Source organism: Athene noctua, chromosome 1, assembly GCF_965140245.1.
Source record: "Athene noctua chromosome 1, bAthNoc1.hap1.1, whole genome shotgun sequence".
NCBI classification, from domain to species: Eukaryota; Metazoa; Chordata; class Aves; order Strigiformes; family Strigidae; genus Athene; species Athene noctua.
In genome coordinates this window covers 241,453,524-241,470,407 of record NC_134037.1, presented here as the reverse complement: position 1 = coordinate 241,470,407, position 16,884 = coordinate 241,453,524, and the positions used below count along the sequence as shown (strand labels likewise).

The 16,884-nt window shown below is 45.7% G+C and overlaps 1 protein-coding gene and 1 long non-coding RNA gene across 6 annotated transcripts in view; one reads left to right on the top strand and one right to left on the bottom strand.

Moving 5' to 3' along the window:
• Positions 1-15,546, bottom strand: part of KATNAL1 (katanin catalytic subunit A1 like 1) — a 43,198-nt gene extending 27,652 nt beyond the window's left edge. Inside the window, exons 1-2 of one of the 4 annotated variants that reach the window (XM_074914651.1) lie at positions 15,468-15,546; positions 6,290-6,465 (exon numbers count right to left, since the gene is read on the bottom strand). In XM_074914651.1, coding sequence (XP_074770752.1) covers positions 6,290-6,451 — 162 coding nt within the window. In that variant the 5' untranslated portion in view covers positions 6,452-6,465; positions 15,468-15,546. Of the gene's footprint in view, positions 1-6,289; positions 6,466-7,401; positions 7,499-14,535; positions 14,823-15,467 lie in introns of those variants that run through there. The other 3 variants (XM_074914662.1, XM_074914670.1, XM_074914680.1) reach the window with 3 other exon arrangements.
• Positions 15,373-16,884, top strand: part of LOC141964375 (uncharacterized) — a 58,063-nt gene continuing 56,551 nt past the window's right edge. For both annotated transcript variants that reach the window (XR_012634312.1, XR_012634310.1), the window contains exon 1: positions 15,373-15,481. This is a non-coding gene — a long non-coding RNA (uncharacterized LOC141964375). The remainder of the gene's footprint in view (positions 15,482-16,884) is intronic.

Genomic DNA, 16,884 nt, shown 5'->3' with positions numbered 1-16,884 from the left:
TTCCAGATGGGGTAGCTGTATCTTTCCAAACACACAGGACATCCAGCTCAGGCAGGATTGCTCTGGTAAAGGCAGTCATTGCTTGACATGCCCCCCACCCCCCGCCCTGCTTTGCTCTCTTTGCTTTCACATCACACATACAGCAGATACCTCCCCCAGTGCAAGAACTTCCAGCTGAGTTACAAATGTGATTGATTACTAACTTGGTTACTTCAAACTGTCTAACACACATTCTTTCTGTCCAAAAATAAATCCAGCCAAACAGCTGCTCTGAGGTACAAAGGAATGATACAGCATAAATCCTCCAGGGCACTGCTCCACGAGAGACAGCCGCTTCCTACTCCAGTGCTCCAGGAATACAGACAAGATTCCTATTAGCCTTCCAACACATGCAGAAAAGTTGGTGGAAAACAACTTGCTAGCACTGAGGGCTGGAGTGTTGTCATTCAGCTCTCCGGACCAGCAAGGAGAAAGGTATCTGAAAATTGAAAGGAAGTAAGACTTTGATGCCTTGGCTGCTGAAAACTGACTAACAACTGCTGGCCATCTCTCACCCAGACCTGAGCAGAGCAAACTGAAATACACACCCTTACTGCTTAGTCAGTAGCCAGCAAACCAACAAAACCCCCTCAATGTACTCAAACAACAGGACCACAAAGGAAAAACAGCTGATAAATTCCTAGAGGCCTTAAAGAAACCAAGTCAGATCAAACAGGTGCAGAAAGAGTTTCTTGCAGATGAGAAACAAATAACCTAGATGTGAGCCCAAGAAGGGCTGTGCCGTAATGATTGAGGTGACTGAACAGCATCTTCAAGAGCTCACTGCTACTCTGAAGCAACTTCAGAAGGCTGCAAACAGGAAAATCACTGGTCTGGACTCACCCAGTCTCTTTTCCCCCTGTCACATCCCTCCCTTGGGTGCTAGAGCCCTCAGCAGGCTCCAGCTCAGGCTGTAGAGAGCCTGAAAACAGCTTTTAGGTTATTCATGTTTAAACAGTTTCAGGAGATAGCATGAACTGAGTTAGCAGCTCACTACTGCCAAATGGGAAGATCTTGTTTCTCCTCACTTTTCTCCCCAACCACACTCTGCCACTGCTCTTCTGTTTTCAATTCTGGCATCTCAATACAGTAACCCACCTTTGTAAATGGCAGAAAATCAGTCTAGGAGGGTAAAAAGAAAATAAAGGACACTTTTGGTGTGTTAACAAGCTGCACTGGCTCACTACCCTGTGATCAGATGAATCTCTGGACAAAGAATGGCAGGGTGCAAGGAGGGAGAGAAGCTGGTGCAGCTGGAAGGAAGACTAGGTGGGAAGAGCTTGGCCTCTCTGGGCACAGCAAGGTGTTAACTGGGTTCAGCTACCGTGTGAAACTGCCTGCTGCTCAGAGCCAAGCTCTGGTACACCAGCCACCTCTACCATACACATCATCTCCTCAACAGAAGCAGCACTGTGGGCACTGGGTGATGTTGGAAAGTCTAATAAAAAGCCTTTCAGCCCAGGGGGTGGCCCCGCAGCTTTGTTCTGACATTCCAGCCATAAGGACTTACAGTAACCAAGCAGAAAACACATCCTAACATATGTGTATAAAACACAGTGACCAAGAGTTGAATTCAATCTTTCCCAGTGGTAGTTCCCAAAAACCGTTTCAGGGACTTCCTCTGTATTTCACTCTCCGTCAACTGTTGTACCTTTGGCATCACCAGCTTTTACTTGCTATGCTAGAGCTTGGACTTCTACAGAACTTCCCATAGCAATAAGCATGGGTATTTGTACTTTGGTAAATTGAAATAATGTATCGGTTGGGTTTTTTTAAATTTTATCATGCTGGAACAAACCCAATCAAGTTTCTATAAAAGTGTTCTCCAAACCTGTAATTACTGCCTGCAGTTAGTGTTAGTTTTTCAATAAGCTCCATTTTAAAAAAGTGAAAAAAACAATTCCCTAAACCATACCCAAAACGGATGCCCTGTAACCCAGCCTGATCCCATGGAGTCAAAATACAGCTCCTGTAATCACAAATTCTTCATGAGTTACCTGCAGAATATGCATTAATTACTCATGAAGTAACCTGCAACGTGTTAATAAAACAGGCATGAAGCAAAAACAATATAAGCAGAGATTGACTGAAATGTGTTTAAAGTTTTTTTTAAAAGTAAAAATCATCCTTTATTCTTTAAGCAAGAATACAGTGCACCTAATAACCTCCTCCAGTGACCATGGTCAGTTAAGGGGGCCTTGCTGGCTGCTCCAAGCACTCTGAAAATTGTTGAACTCCTGCCTCAGCTCCATCTGAGGCTCCTGTACTCTCAGCTAGTGTGCTACACAGAGCACACGGTTATAACATGCAGCAGGTTTTGCTCGACAGCCGCTGGCCTTGTCGTAAGCCAGTACTATCTCCCGGGGGCATGCTCTGCTGTCATTCTGCAGCTGCTGAACTGTCACTGAGGCAGCTCTTTCCTACAAGCCAGCTGTCTAGTAAAAAGACTGCAACAGCCAAGAAACTCTCTCAGAATAAACAGGGGGAATGTCAACACATGTAAAGCTCACACTAGCGGTCATGAGCGTAAATCTACCTTTTAATGTTGTTAAGTAGAAAAAGAGATGAGTTGCTTCTCATTTTGAATCTTTTCAGTCCCAGCCTGCACTTACATGGATGAATATGCCCATATGTCAGTCAAACTTCAAAGAACAACAAAGAAGTAACTTTTTTCAAATAAGCTTAGAGGCCGAGGAATGAGGATAAGAATGGTGTTATACTCAGCCACCCAAGAGCAAGCTGGGAGCTTCCTGGATGCAAAACACATAAGGGTCTCAAGAGCAGGTCACCCTTGGTATCCTCAAGCTAGTTAACAGACTATCAATGACAATGAATTTTCCAAAGGGACAGAGGAATTCTTATGTTGTCACACTGCTGCTCTTGTGGACCCTCAAGGATGCATCTTTTGACCTTTTGAAGTTCTGCAGGTTATGCCAGACTAGTAACACAATTCCTCTCCCCCAGTCAGTCCTGATTTTGAAGTCCCAGAAGCAGTACTGCATCAAGTGGAACTGAGCCAGTCACTTGTTCCCAGGGGAGCAGATGACACGTGTTCACATTTTTCCTAACTATCAGCACCAAGCATGAGGGACCCTTGAAATGAGGGTGCTCAGTTGCAAAGCTGAAGCTGTCTGACTGTGTGACATGAAATAAAAGCCACCACATACTTGCACGGAATATCATTCAGTCCAGACCAACATGTAGAAATTTGAAAATAATAATACCTGAGAGAAGAGTGTTTAGCAGTCTTACCCAAAATCCCAACCACTTCTGGTTCACTTCTGCTCTACATTGCTCAGTAAACTGCTGGAAAAATCCCGTATAGTACACAAGGCAACAAAACAGATCCACCTAGCGTGAGGTACCTATTCAGGATGGAGCACCCACTGTAGAGAAGTGACCATAGAGGGAAAACAATGGTTCACGTAACAGGTATGAGCTGATCAACTGCAGAACCACAGCTGTAACAATTCTTTTAGATGTTACTTGTATGAACATTCCTATTTAATGAGGGAACATGTATGCAAACACCTGAAACTTATTTCAGGGCCTCAGAAGTACCAGTAGGACAAACACCCTGTTTGTAGGAAGGGCATGCTTTATACTGCCAGATCCCCTCAGCGTTGGTGTCCCAGGAATCCTTCAGGAGGTTCAAGATTGTGAATGTGCAGGCAGACAGTACATCTCAGAGAAGAGCTGGTTTAAGTAATAATCTTCTCCTTTGAGCACTTATCTACATGGACATTCACACCGTGGACCACTCCAAACAGTAAAAGCTCTACCTACCCAGTGTCTGGTAGAGATTGCTAAACTCCACCTCCAAAAGGTACCAGTGGTATTGTTCCTTCTCAGATTCCTCAGAGGATGGAGAAACTTAAGAACCTAAAGAATAGGCTACTTCCATATGCCAGAGAAGACAGAATTTCAGGTAAAAATCAATTGCATTCATCCCTGTAACCATGACCTAAGAGTTGCTTTGCTTCTCGTGCCACTGGTGAGCATACAAGTTATGGGAATCTTTCGCTTCTGCACGTTACTGGTACCAAGTGGGTTAGACCTGAATTTTGCTAAACTTACATAATGTGTATGGCATAACTGTTTCATGAAAATGATCTAAAAAGAATATCTAAACATTATTTTAATATTTTGAATGAGTGTTTCTTGTGACTTTTGCTCTTATTTTTTTCAGAACAGGCTGTCTGTCAGACAGCTACTGAATGTGACTGACAGTTTGGATGTAGCTGCTGTTAAGAGCTGGAAAACAGCGCTAACATCCAGATCATCAGATTCCCTCTTAGTCTGTCTCAAGGAGTGAGAGAGCACAACAATTACTTATCAAGAAGGGGTAAGAAAGCAGGTCTACCTCTGTAGGTCTGACCAAACCACTCAGGTGCAGGTATGGAAAAACTAGTGGTTTCAGGGCTGCATCGTTTGCTCTCAGGGCTGCATCATCTTGTTCCCTGTGCTACGGGTAGCCCCATAAATGAATGAGAAGGCAAACAGCTTGGGGATGAGCTGCTTTTTTTTTTTTTTTTTAACACACTTCTTACTTTTTGGTGTTTGTCCTTGAGCCAAGACTGGCACCAGTAATGGCAAAGCAATATTCTGACAAAGCTCATCTGCCACCGCTGTGTTGGGAAGTTTCAGAATTAACATGACCACACAGCGTGACAGACGCTACCCCACCTGCTGCTGATCTTTCTGGGGACAGTTCTCTAAAGCATTTATGGGACACTGTCAGGGGCCATTCTGTTTTTACCTAAAAGGGATAATTTCTGAGAAGGTGCCAACTTCAGATCCTCTGCTAAGGAGCCAGCTGCCTTCCCCAGGGAATAATCCTGGAAACTGTGTTAATGATCCTTTTTTACTCCAGGCTTGTCTCCAATGTACAGCACACATTCCATGGTGCACAAGCTTCTCTGAAGCACTTCAAACAACACACCACATCAAGAGATTTGAAGTAAAATTCACAAGATAAGAGCTGTTAAAAATTTAATGGAAGAAGCAATGCCATCAGAGGAAACACTAATTACTAGAAGTGAAAGCAATGCAGTGATGCAGCTGCAGAACAAGGAAAGCCTCATGCTCTACCTTCAGGTCAGCTACAAGTTGGGCAGGAACTAAGGATACTCAGGGGGCATGAACACCCCGTATCAGCATGCCCTGGGATGGGGAAGAGCTTGAGTACAAATACTCCTACACAACATTCAGCTTATTACATCGCCAGGAAAGGTAGGCACTATCACTGCTGCTTGTACACACTCATGCTTTGCAGACAAGCTCTTAATAAGCAGACAGACTTCTACAGGTTCTATGATAAACACCTATCAATAGTACTGTCATTACAAAATGATCGCTAACAGTGTTGCATATATCAGTACACAAAAAACTGCATGTTAGTGTCAGATGTTTCAAGCACAAAACCATAACCAAAGCAACCTGCTGCAATAAAAAGGAAAAATGTGCTTGTTTTAAGTGACATCATTTAAACATACGATATTTAGAAAAACTCTCCTTGAAATCATCTCTTCAGCTACTTATGGCAAAATTATACCTTTTCTAGGAGATATGTTCTTATTTCAGAACATAATATTTATTCTGGAAGACACCTTTACATGTTTAGCCTCCAATTTTATCTATTTTAATGGAACGCATTTTGTACAATGAAAAATGGGACCACAAAATGTAAGGAAGACTTAAATACTGGAAGTGCTAAATGAGGGTTCTTACATTTCACCTGTGAATTACTCCTTAGCTTCAACAGTACTCTGCTTAGCAGGGAGATGCATGTGCACAAGACTCAGGCTAAGAGTATCATTTGGAGTTTTAGAAACCTGATCCAAATTTGCACACTGCAGCATTATAGTTAACTGCTATTCAGACAACCGTTCTAGTGATGCTAACCCATTCACTCACATCTTAGTTTACTGGAGGGTCAAAAGATAGAACAGCAAAAGGAAGCTTTCAGCAAAACAGTTTTTCCAAAGTATACAACCACACACACAGAGACCAGTGATTAGCCAGACATCTTAAGTGAAAACAAGAAAAAATTTGATTCAATTAGAACAAAATAATTCTCTTTGAACATGCCACAAAAATTATTTTCCCATAAATATCAACAAAATATTGTAAAAGAAACATTGTAAACTTAACTGAAATATATGTCCCCTACATCTTAAAAGGTCTAGAAAGTATAGCGTGTTTTTCAAGTATGAAATAATAGAATAAAGACCACCTTATTTCACCCTACCTGTTGCCATTTGCCCTTAATTGCTGGATCTCTGATTGACTGGCAATGTCTCTGGATTTGCTGGATGACACCCTGGTAGTACACCATAGAAGAGTCATAATTCCCAAGCAGTGCATATTCTCTCCCTTTTTTGGCATTATCACAAATCTCTGCTAAATTCATCTTCACTCAGAAATCTAAAAGAGAACATAACCATCATAAAAATGAATTGTACATGCTGTAGAATAATTCAGACTGTGACACTTTAGTTTTGTTTTTTCTCTCAAAGCTGAATTGTGTCTTTCCACCCCCCATTCCCATCCAGGCCCCCTCTTTTTCAATCATTTAGCTCTGGAGTATCTTTGTACTAGACTAAGGTCTGAACTCATGAATCATAACTCTTTTATAGTGATAAAAAACACAACTTCTTTCCTGCCTTTGGCCCCAATCCTGCTAAATTAATGCAAGAAAACTAAATGTCCTGCCCACACTGAACCTAACAAGTCAAACTTTAATTTGTAGACCACTACAATATATTAGAAGCCATCAACCCATGAATCACAAATCACACGAGGCATTAAATTGCTTTTTATACTGTTGTATTACATATGTGCCTAAATGTGCCAACCAGTATCAGGAAAGTCTGCACTTAGCACTTTCAAGAGCCCTCGCCCTAATAAGATTACGATATGGTTGAATGACAGCTCTACTAGAGACAAAAGTTGAGAGCCTCATTCTGTTTAAATATTCTTTCAAAGTACTCCAACATCCACATGCTGACTTGGATTTTTTTTCATTAAATTTAACATGTCACTTTGGGATTTATGGCAGAGTTAGCAATCCAAATTTAAGATTTCTTAAAATGGTGATTTCCAAAGTACGACCTTCCCCTAGTTCCCAAAACAATTTAAGATTTACAGATTTCACTAACTTTTTTATACAAGTAGTAAATTGCAGCATGACTTTAAGGCAAACCCACAGTCCAACTTTTCCCAGTAACCATTCAGGAAAGAATTAAACCACATATTCAGAAGTAAGCTATGGTACAAGTAGGTTTGTATTTAAGGTTCAAGATCAAAGCAGTGCCTGCCCCTTTATCTGAATCCCACATGACCCAAAGTCTAAGTCTTTACCATAGAAAAAGAACATCAGTTCCTTTCCCTTGTCCTCTGACTTAGGATGGGTGGGGTCCCTGACATTCACCCAGACATAAACCTCTGGAAATCAAAAATAAAAAATGTTGATATACATCTGCTACGCAATGCAGAGAGTTGCAGTGACCAAGGGGGAGGAGGCCAGCTCGGGAGGGTCATCCACTGGCACATCAAGGCTTTGGCAAGACCACGATGGTGAAGAAGAAACAGGGAAGAAGGGATACAACCAGATGGAGAGAGAGCAGGGCGTGGGGCCTGGCGCAGCACACAGTTCAGGCTGCACAGCTGAAGACAGCCCGTGATACGGGGGTGCGTACAGTCAGAGCAGGTGGTAGCAGAGAGAAGCCAGAACAGGGAGAAACAACCTTTTACACCCTAGTGGGTTATAAAAATGTTAGTAGTTTTTATAGAACAGACAAGACAAGATCAAGATGGCATTAAGAAGGATGTATCTTACGCCTTTGTATTCCCTCATGCTTAACAAAATTAAAACCTCTGACAATAAGTCAAACATGTATCCACAGAACCTCCATTCTGCCCTCCCTGAACACTGCCTCTAGCAAACACACACTCTAACTCTCAACTGTGCTAAACTGAAGGTCCTTACTGCTGCCTGCAGCTGCACACCAGGTCTGCTCCACCACCTCCCCTCCTGCTCCCTGCAACTAAGCCATGGAAACCTCCTACAGTTAAACCCACAGGCCCCAGCTTCCATGTGGCTGAAGACTTTGATGGCAAGAACACACTGCTACCCCACGGCTGGCACTCCACCAAGCGCAGCAAGACGTGTTGGGGCTTACTTGTCCTTGTGCTGTGCCACAAATTTCAGATTGCAGATCATTCCCATGGGCTGTTATAAACTTCTGGGCAGAAGCAGAATTAAGGTGGAAAGGGCGATGACCCTAATTTTGTTTTCTCTCAGTGCTAAGGAAGGGCAGGATACGTCACTGGAGAGATCTAGCTCTGTGACAATTAAGACCATTTAATTTTAAAATACAGAAGATGATAACTGATAGGAAAAAGTGATATCACCTGCATTGCACTGGAAATGGATATAGATTACATCCCATACAGATCTGATGAGTCGACTTATAAATGAACAAAACACCATCTGGGGCAGAATCCATTGCCCCATCTTTAAACGCATCCAGGCTAGGATCTGCTACACACCCAGCTTGTCCCTGTATGGAAAATGGTCCTCAAATCTCTGGAGGTTTTCCCCACATGTAGCAAAACAGAGAGTAAATAGAACATTTCTAATGAACTGCTGCATTCAATTCCTAGAAATCCACTAAACAGAACACATACTTACTTTAACAGTCTCTTGTATCTGCTTATTACAGCTACTTCCCACCCTGCAGGCATGAGTTTAACTTTTGCCTTAAGAGGGCTGACACTCACATCCTGCTCCTCTTAATCCCAGAAGAGTGCCCTACTCACCGAAGGAGACAACCTCATCTCCAGTGGAAGCTGGGCCAACCCATGGGCAGGAGGCAAGGCACAGCAGCCATGCAAACACATGCTCACTTCAGAAGACTGGTTGGTGCAGCAAGCTGGGAAGTGGGAGGCAGAAAAATTTACATGGTCTTCAATCTGCAGGGAGAACCCAAATGAGAGTCTCCCATTTCCTCCAGCAACCAAGAGTTTGGGGACTTCATGCTGGTGACACTGAAGCTTAAGCAAGAGCTTGATGCCTGGTGCATCACACTGGAGAGCTTCTTAACATCGACGGGCACTGAAACTTGGAGTATACATGGAGGTTGGTGGACATACATGTATGTACCTACTGAGCAGTCAATGCCTCCAGAGCTAGGCTGACAAAAGCCTCTAGATCTTTCTCTTGGATTCAGGCACTTCAATTTCTACTTATCACCTACCCTTGACACCAAAACATCACTCGTATACCCGAGACATGTTTGAAACAGCAACTGTAGACCTCAGTCCTAAATCAGCGCTCCCCTTGACCCCCAGGCTGTTCTTTGAGGTCCTATTGCAAAAAGACTGGCTATTTTAAATCGCTAAAACCAGTTTAAACAAACTGCAGACCTTTTAGGCACACAGCGATGGTAACATTAGTTCAGAATAGCCAAAACAAGTCAAACCAAAAAAGTCCAAAATTAAGGAAAAATTATTTTTAGAAAGGAATTCCTTCCTGAACTGTTTTCTGGACAACCCCACTCTTCAGTGCCATGGGTGGGGAGGAAGAGGTAGCTAGAACTAGATGGGAGCTTTTTCTTGTTATGTACTTATTTTTTATTATCTGTTCTACATTACATTATAGAGTTCATACAACATTGCAAACATCTAAGGAATGAGAAATATCTAAGTCATAAACAGTGCTTTTGTTGTTTGGGGTTTTGTTTAAATATTTGTTTTTCCTACCATATCACAGTCACATCTTTTAAGTAAATACACTGCCAAGGACAACTGTCAGGTGCATTTAGAACAACTTACACATTACTTGTGACACCTGCTTTTCATTCTATCATTGCGTGGTTCTTTCCTGTACTAGACCATAACAGCTCCACGGCACATCAAGATATCCTTGGAGATTCCTTAGTTCACGGATCATTGACAAGAAGAGACATTACAGACATTCGTATAGGCATAGCTGCCACACATGGGGTCTTAAGCCCACTTGTTAAAAACCCTGCAGCAGCAAGGCTAAAAGGTCACAGGGGATATTAATCTCCATTCTTTCAAACATAAGCTGAGCTGATCCCTATCTAGGGTCGGAAAAGAATTTTTCTCCCAGAACCAAAGCAGCTCACAACTGAGCAAAATCCAAAAGACAGTCTCTATTTTAACATTAAAGCATTGTACAAACACATCCACAGGCAGATACAGTGACTGTGTGAATGGTGAGCAAAGGGGAATATTGTTTAGCACACTATTTCAAACTTGTGTGCAACACCAGTGGGAATGCAGGATGACTGCCCCCCTTCAGCCTGTCTCCCACTTAACCTCACCACAGTGCTACCAGGGGCAAAAAATGTCCTCCCCTATAAACGGGGTCTGTAGGTGGGGTTTTCCTATTGCTTAATACTGAACATTTGACGGCAAATGTCAAAATGAAAAGGCACCTCTGCTATCTTTACATGTCTCTTTTATGCCTATGTGTTTTGACACAATCAGTTACACAACTGTATCCCATTTTCTCCACAGACACTCAATTCATGAACAGGATGGATGACATTAAATGCGCAGTTACTCATTTTTGCGTTACTCTCATTGTTTCAGTTGTCACATCAAGCCTGATTTACTGCTGCTAATCATACCTTTCTTCAAATCAGTTGTTAATTCCTCACTGATAGGGCTATAACATACTTGTTTTTTTCTGGACACGTGTCTTTTTCTGACCAAAATTTTACCCAGGCAGACCAAAAATTTTCTACAGTTCCCCGAGATTGCTGGACATATGGTCTCACATCATAGCAGCTGTGCAGTATTGCTGACTGGACAGATGAACATCTGGAAAGGCCTGGACATACACAGATGAAGACTGGTTACTAATTCTGTTTCTCATTTTCTGTAAATCAACCATGCAGCATGATGTCGGGCATCCTGAAATGCAATGTAAGAGACCAGGCTAACATCACAAGACAGAGCGCCATGCTGTTAGGCACCATCTTCTGAAATCCAGTGCTTAGGTACATTTTCCCTTCTCCAAAACAGAGCCAGGATGGCCCTCTGCTGCTGCACAAGCCCAGAACAGGTCATTGCCACACAGAGCAAAGCAAGGAAGCAAATTCCAGTGTTAAGAGGTTTTGATTTTTTGATTTATCCACTTTTCATGTGCAGTCATTTCTATTAGCAGAGTCTAAACAATGAACTGAAGTTGTTCCTTTCTCAAATTCTTTTTACTTCTTGGAAGCTTTTCCTTACAATTAATCCAAACCTGCCCTTCTTAGTTTAAGGCCATATTGCTTTTGTAAGCCAGCTATGACTCGTTTTGAAGAGCTTCCTCTCCCTCGATTACGTTTTCACTTAAAATAGTACAACAATCCTATTTTCCATTTTCTATTCAAAGTTAAAACTTGTTCAAATAGAGACATATAACAATATGACAATACTTTACCTGGAAAAGCATAAACTACAACACTAACTGGAACATTATCAGAGGAAGAAAAAAGCATTTTTTCCCTGTGTGGCATGCAAATCCTGCTAGAAGTCTACAGAATTCTATTTCTGACTGAAATACAGACTGCATTTCTTTTCCATGTGCTTGCTGTATTTTTATTTTTAAGAATAAGTTATTCAAAGATGCAATTATTCAAAAAATTTAAATAAGTCTTGCCTGATCTATTAGAAAGTTGATCCCTTTTATTTCGGACTTGGATGCAGAACAACTGGTCTTCATTTCTAATAATTAACTGTCCCTGTTCAGAAGCAATCACTGATGATGCAGACAATTATCAGGCATTACGTTCGCATGACAGAAACAACATTTTAACTGATCATTGTCAGATGAAATACAAACAAACAAAAGGCTCGCCAAGTTCCACAGCCAAATCTATCTTTCCCTGTTAACTTGGCTTTGTTTAAACTTGCAGCTGTGGTCCCATGGACTGGTGTGGAAGCTAACGATCATTACCTCACAGGATCACAAGTCCTGTTAAAAAAAAATAAATAAATATATATATATATGGCTCAGTTCCAGCAGATTTGAATTTAAAATACATTTATATTGCTTCCTGAATAAAAGACGAGAAGTGTGCAACACCAGTGCTCTTTTCTTTTTCTCCTTTTGCTGTGTGCACCAGCAGCGATAAGAATGGCTACAACCGCAGCAGCGGCACTGGGGGCTGCAGCAGGTAATGCCACTGGAGTGTTCACTCCCCATTTGACATGTCACTTCAAAGCAGCATGCACACCAGATAAAACATACACACACACCATGGTCCAAGAAACCCAGCACCAAGGGATCTTTCAATTCAGTTAACTGCTTTCCGTTAACTGTTTTTTGGCTACTTTGCACTGAAACTTTTGAAATAGCAGACATGGAGTTAATGGGGAAATGTGTATGGAACTGGGAAGGAGAAGAAGCATGTGTGCAGGCCTCGAACTATTTTTGTGTGGAATATTCTGAGAGCTAACCTGAACCAGAGTTGAATGTTACTCTAAATGCAAGTGAAAAAAAAAAATCTTCAAATGAAGTAGAGACATTCACCACAAGTTAACAGTAAACACAAACACATAAGAAACCACTAAACAGTTGGCCGGTGTTTTAATTAGAGATAGTATACTACTGCACTGAACAGAAAGCACCCTGGAGAATGAAATGGCCATTTGCAAAGCCTTTGAACTGCAATTTTCTGAAGAACAAGAAAGAGAAGAATCAGAGATGCACCTGATTCACCTAAACCCCACTGAAAAATGTATCCTTCTCCAGAGCACCTCGTGTACCACCAGCTTCAGGCATGTCCGTACAGTCACATCACCATTATTCACGGTAATGAGGTGTTCATCAGCTAGGCTGAGTAAAAGAAGCAAAAACAGCTAACACAAACACTGTGGGGCACTCTAGGGAACCCAACTCCGTACACATGCAGTTTAGGCAGTGAGAGGCTTGCTAGCTGCTTCTCCATCTTAGTCCTGCGGGACCCAGGCTTGTCCACATACGCCTCTTCTCTCCAGCAGTCTCCAGGGCTTCTGGCATTAGTACCACACCAAACCCAAGCCAGTGTTAAGGTGGCACCAGCCCTGAGGCGACCGATCTCTCCTCTGACAGGATGAAGGGCTCAGATACCTGAAGGCTTCTGTAGGGCCTGTCCAGAGCTCAACGAAGTGGAACTTGGCCCAAATCAATAATCCCTCTGGCCCTTTGTGAGTCACTTTCTTCTCTGCGCACCACGTGTGTAAGCAGAGGAAACATGCCACCAAAGACTCCCGAGATGGGTCTGTGCAGAGCCCGCTTGGGTTCAAATTGTTTATTAGGTCGGGCTCTGTGCCAAGAAAGGCAGTTAAACTGCTTCTGCACCTGGCCCTGGATCCAGCATATCCATGTTCCCACAGCGCTACAGCTCGTGAGCCCTGCCAGACCATAGTCAGCTCCACAAAGATTCAGTTCTGGTGCTGCTACATTCTTAGCGCAGCCAATGTGCAACCCAGATAAACTTTCCATGAATAATTGCAGGTTTAATGGACTCACACATGTGTTTATAACCCTGACTCATAAGGTCAGAATTTAGGCCTGAATACTTTTCCACCTTTTTAATTCCCTTCGGAAAGCCAGAGTTGGCTCTTTAGGACTATGAATGTGCATTGTTTTAATCAGAGGTTTGCTTTTTAAATTGTTCTAAAGAATAGTGTATGTTCTTCAAAACATACATTTATATGCATATTGCTGTTAGTACTACAGACACCAAGCCTTCAGATTTCTCAGCTCGTTCCCCGAAGAATCAGCTTTTTTTTTTTTTTTTTTGCAATTATTTACACAGAAAACCAGATAAAGGCCCATTGTTGTTTCCTTGTCTTCCATTTACTCTTCTACCTTGAGCCTATGATTAGATCAGGGCAGGATCCATTCCTCTCCATTACCTGCTCAAAAGCCCAAGTCTCCAAGAGCAAAGCACCCTGGAAGCATGCTGCAGCAGCGATGTTCACTTTGGCAGTCTGGTAAGTACCAGGAGCTGCAAGAAGCCTAAAACTGCCTAGGATGTATCTGACATCAGTGTGGGGGGAAAGAAAAAACAAACAAACAAACAAAATAACCCCAGAAACCGACCAAAAACCTTCAACTGCAATAAAAATCAAACATCCATTGGAAAGAAACCCATCTCTGTGACATTTGAAACTGTATTAAGAACAGACGTTCAGTATTCATATACAAGGGAGTACTAATGCACTGATGCTTTTAAGATACAGATTTCCAGGAAGAAAAAATCATACCAATGATAAATATGTCATTTTAAATATGATTCGGAACAGGAACTGTAATTTTATTCACCCTCATGCCCGTTGGAGAATACAAGATAAAGGAGCCTAAAACTGTCACCAGAGGCAATGGAGAGGGAAGAAGACACAAAAGCCCATACTGACATCATGACAGAAACGTGGGCACCATAGAAATGAAGCACAATTATTTTGAAAAGTAACAGTGTGTCTGCTCACGTAAAGATCACCTAGCGCAACAAGCTGAACGGAGCCCAAGCGTCGTAGGACACATGAAACTGCGAACTATGAAGCGAAGTGGTTGGGGAAACTTTCGAGGGCCACCAGCTCCCGGCTCTCTTCCACCGTTGCCTCCTCCGTACCCACTGACCCGGCCTCCAATCTCCTCTGCCTTCTGCACAGCCCTCCCCCTGCATCTGCTCCGCCGCTCCTCCTCCAGCAGCTCTCTCCCCTCTCCCTCGGCTCCACGGGCCCCTTCCCTTGCACTCTTTCCTCCACCTCCGGCAGAGCCCCGCACTCGCCCCCAGACGCCCCCAGCCCACCCTGCCCCCGCCGCGCCTCCTCACTGCCGCTCCCGCCCGGGTTTCCCCCACGCACCCCCACCCCCTTCCCTCATCCGGCAACGCGCCCCCGCCCCTGCAGCCGCCCCCCGCCCGGGCTGCCGCACAGCCCTCCCCTCGCCCCCGCCCCTCCTCCAGCACCCACCGGCCCCCCACTGCCCCCCGCCCCCACTAAAGGGGCGCCCTCGGCCCCCGTCCACAGCGCTCCGGCCCCACCATCCCCACAGAGGCGGCTCCGGAGAGAGCGGAGAGGGAGCATCCCCCCCGCACACCGCTCTCCCTCTGCGGGGGCAAAGCCGCAGGACCCGTCTGCGCCCCCCGCGGGCGCGCTGGGGTTTGTAGTTCCCCCCCGCCGCCTCTCCCCTCAGCCCGCAGCGCCCGGTGGGGGGCGCGGACTACACTTCCCAGCAGCCTCCGCGGCGGGGGGGGCGCTGCCCGCCGCCAGCCTCGCCCGCCGCTGCCCCCCCCCGCCCCCGCCGCCGCCGCCTCCCTCAGCGCGGCGGGAGGGCGGCCGCTGGGCCGAGGGCCGCGCCGCCGCCCGCCCCGGGCCGCGCCGTGAGGGGCCGCGCTGTAGCCGGGCCCTGCCGTTACCTGGGAGAGCCGGGGTGCGTGTCCGCGGACGGGAGCGGCGCGGGGAGGGGGCGCAGCCCTTCTGCTCTGTCAGACCGGGGAGGTGGGGGGGAGGCACATGGGGGGGGGCCGGGGGGGGGCGGCCGGGGGAGGGGGTGCGCGCGCGCGGCGGCGGCGGCGGCGACGGGTGGTTGCCATGGCGGCGGCGGGGCGCGGGGAGGGGACGGCGCCGCATCCCGCTACCCCGCCCCCGCCGCCGGGCGGTGCCGGGCCCCGGGCGGTGCCGGGCCCCGGGCGGGGGGGCTGCGGCCTCTCCGGAGCGTCCTCGGCCCGGCCCTGGCTGGGGGGAAGGGTGGAGTTTTCCCGGCGAGCTTAAAACAAAGGAAAAATCCCGCTGCGTCGCCGGGGATGACTGCGGGCGCCGCCTGCCCCCGCCCCGCCCGCGTGTTGGCAGCGCCTGGCAGATCTCGGTATTAAACATAATACAATGGGGAGCCTCCCCCTTTCTGCCCGCTACAGCCGGAGCCGAAGTGGTGCAGTCCCTGGCGAGGGAGGAGGGAGCGAGCGCAAGAGCAAAACGCCACGAGGTGCCGGCCGGCTGCGGAGTGCCGGCTGCGGAGTGCCGGCTGCGCAGCCTCCTCCGGCCCTCTGGGTGCTCTCTTTCATCTGTATTTAGGGTTTAGTGGGTGAACACACTCAGAATACTCATCTGCTTCCACTTCAGCTGGGGGAGTGGCCACGAAAGGCAAAACGTGCGTTTGTCCCGCATGGGCACGAAGAAGGGGACTTGACACCATCTTTCCTAGCGGGTTTCATTGCCTTTATGTAACAGCAAAGGAACAGATTTGCGGGTTTGCCAGTTCTTTGGACCACAGTGATACCTGGTGATCACACGGCCTCACAGGACGGCACCTGGTTGTATCGTCAGCTGAGGGTGAATGTTTCCGAACGGTGAATCTCACAGTTAATATGAACAGCCTGGTCTCTGCGGGGGGAGCAATGCAGTATTTTAAACCTCTCTAAGGATGTTTCACAGTTAATGCAAGCCAGTCTATGTGTTGCCACCAAAAGGGACAGTGCTGCCTTCCTCTCTGATCATAGCTACGCTTTCCTCTTTGTTACTTACACAGCGGTAACAATGCTCACGTTGCCATCTGGCAAGGCAAACCTGGGATCTGATCCAGTGGAAAGCCAGTTATGCCCCTCCAAAAAATTACCAGTATTCAGCTGGATCAAGTTCCTCAACTAGCTGACTCTGCAGAGCTTGCTGCAGGCGCAAGAAGGCAGAGGAGACACGGAGGCAGGAGCCGCCTGTTGAGATCCCGGCGGATCCGAGCTGTTTTTCTGCATACAGCTGCACCACTGCAGTGACTCCTTACTGCTGGAACTGCCTTGTGACAGCTCTCAGTGTCCCACTGATGATGATCTCGTGATCACT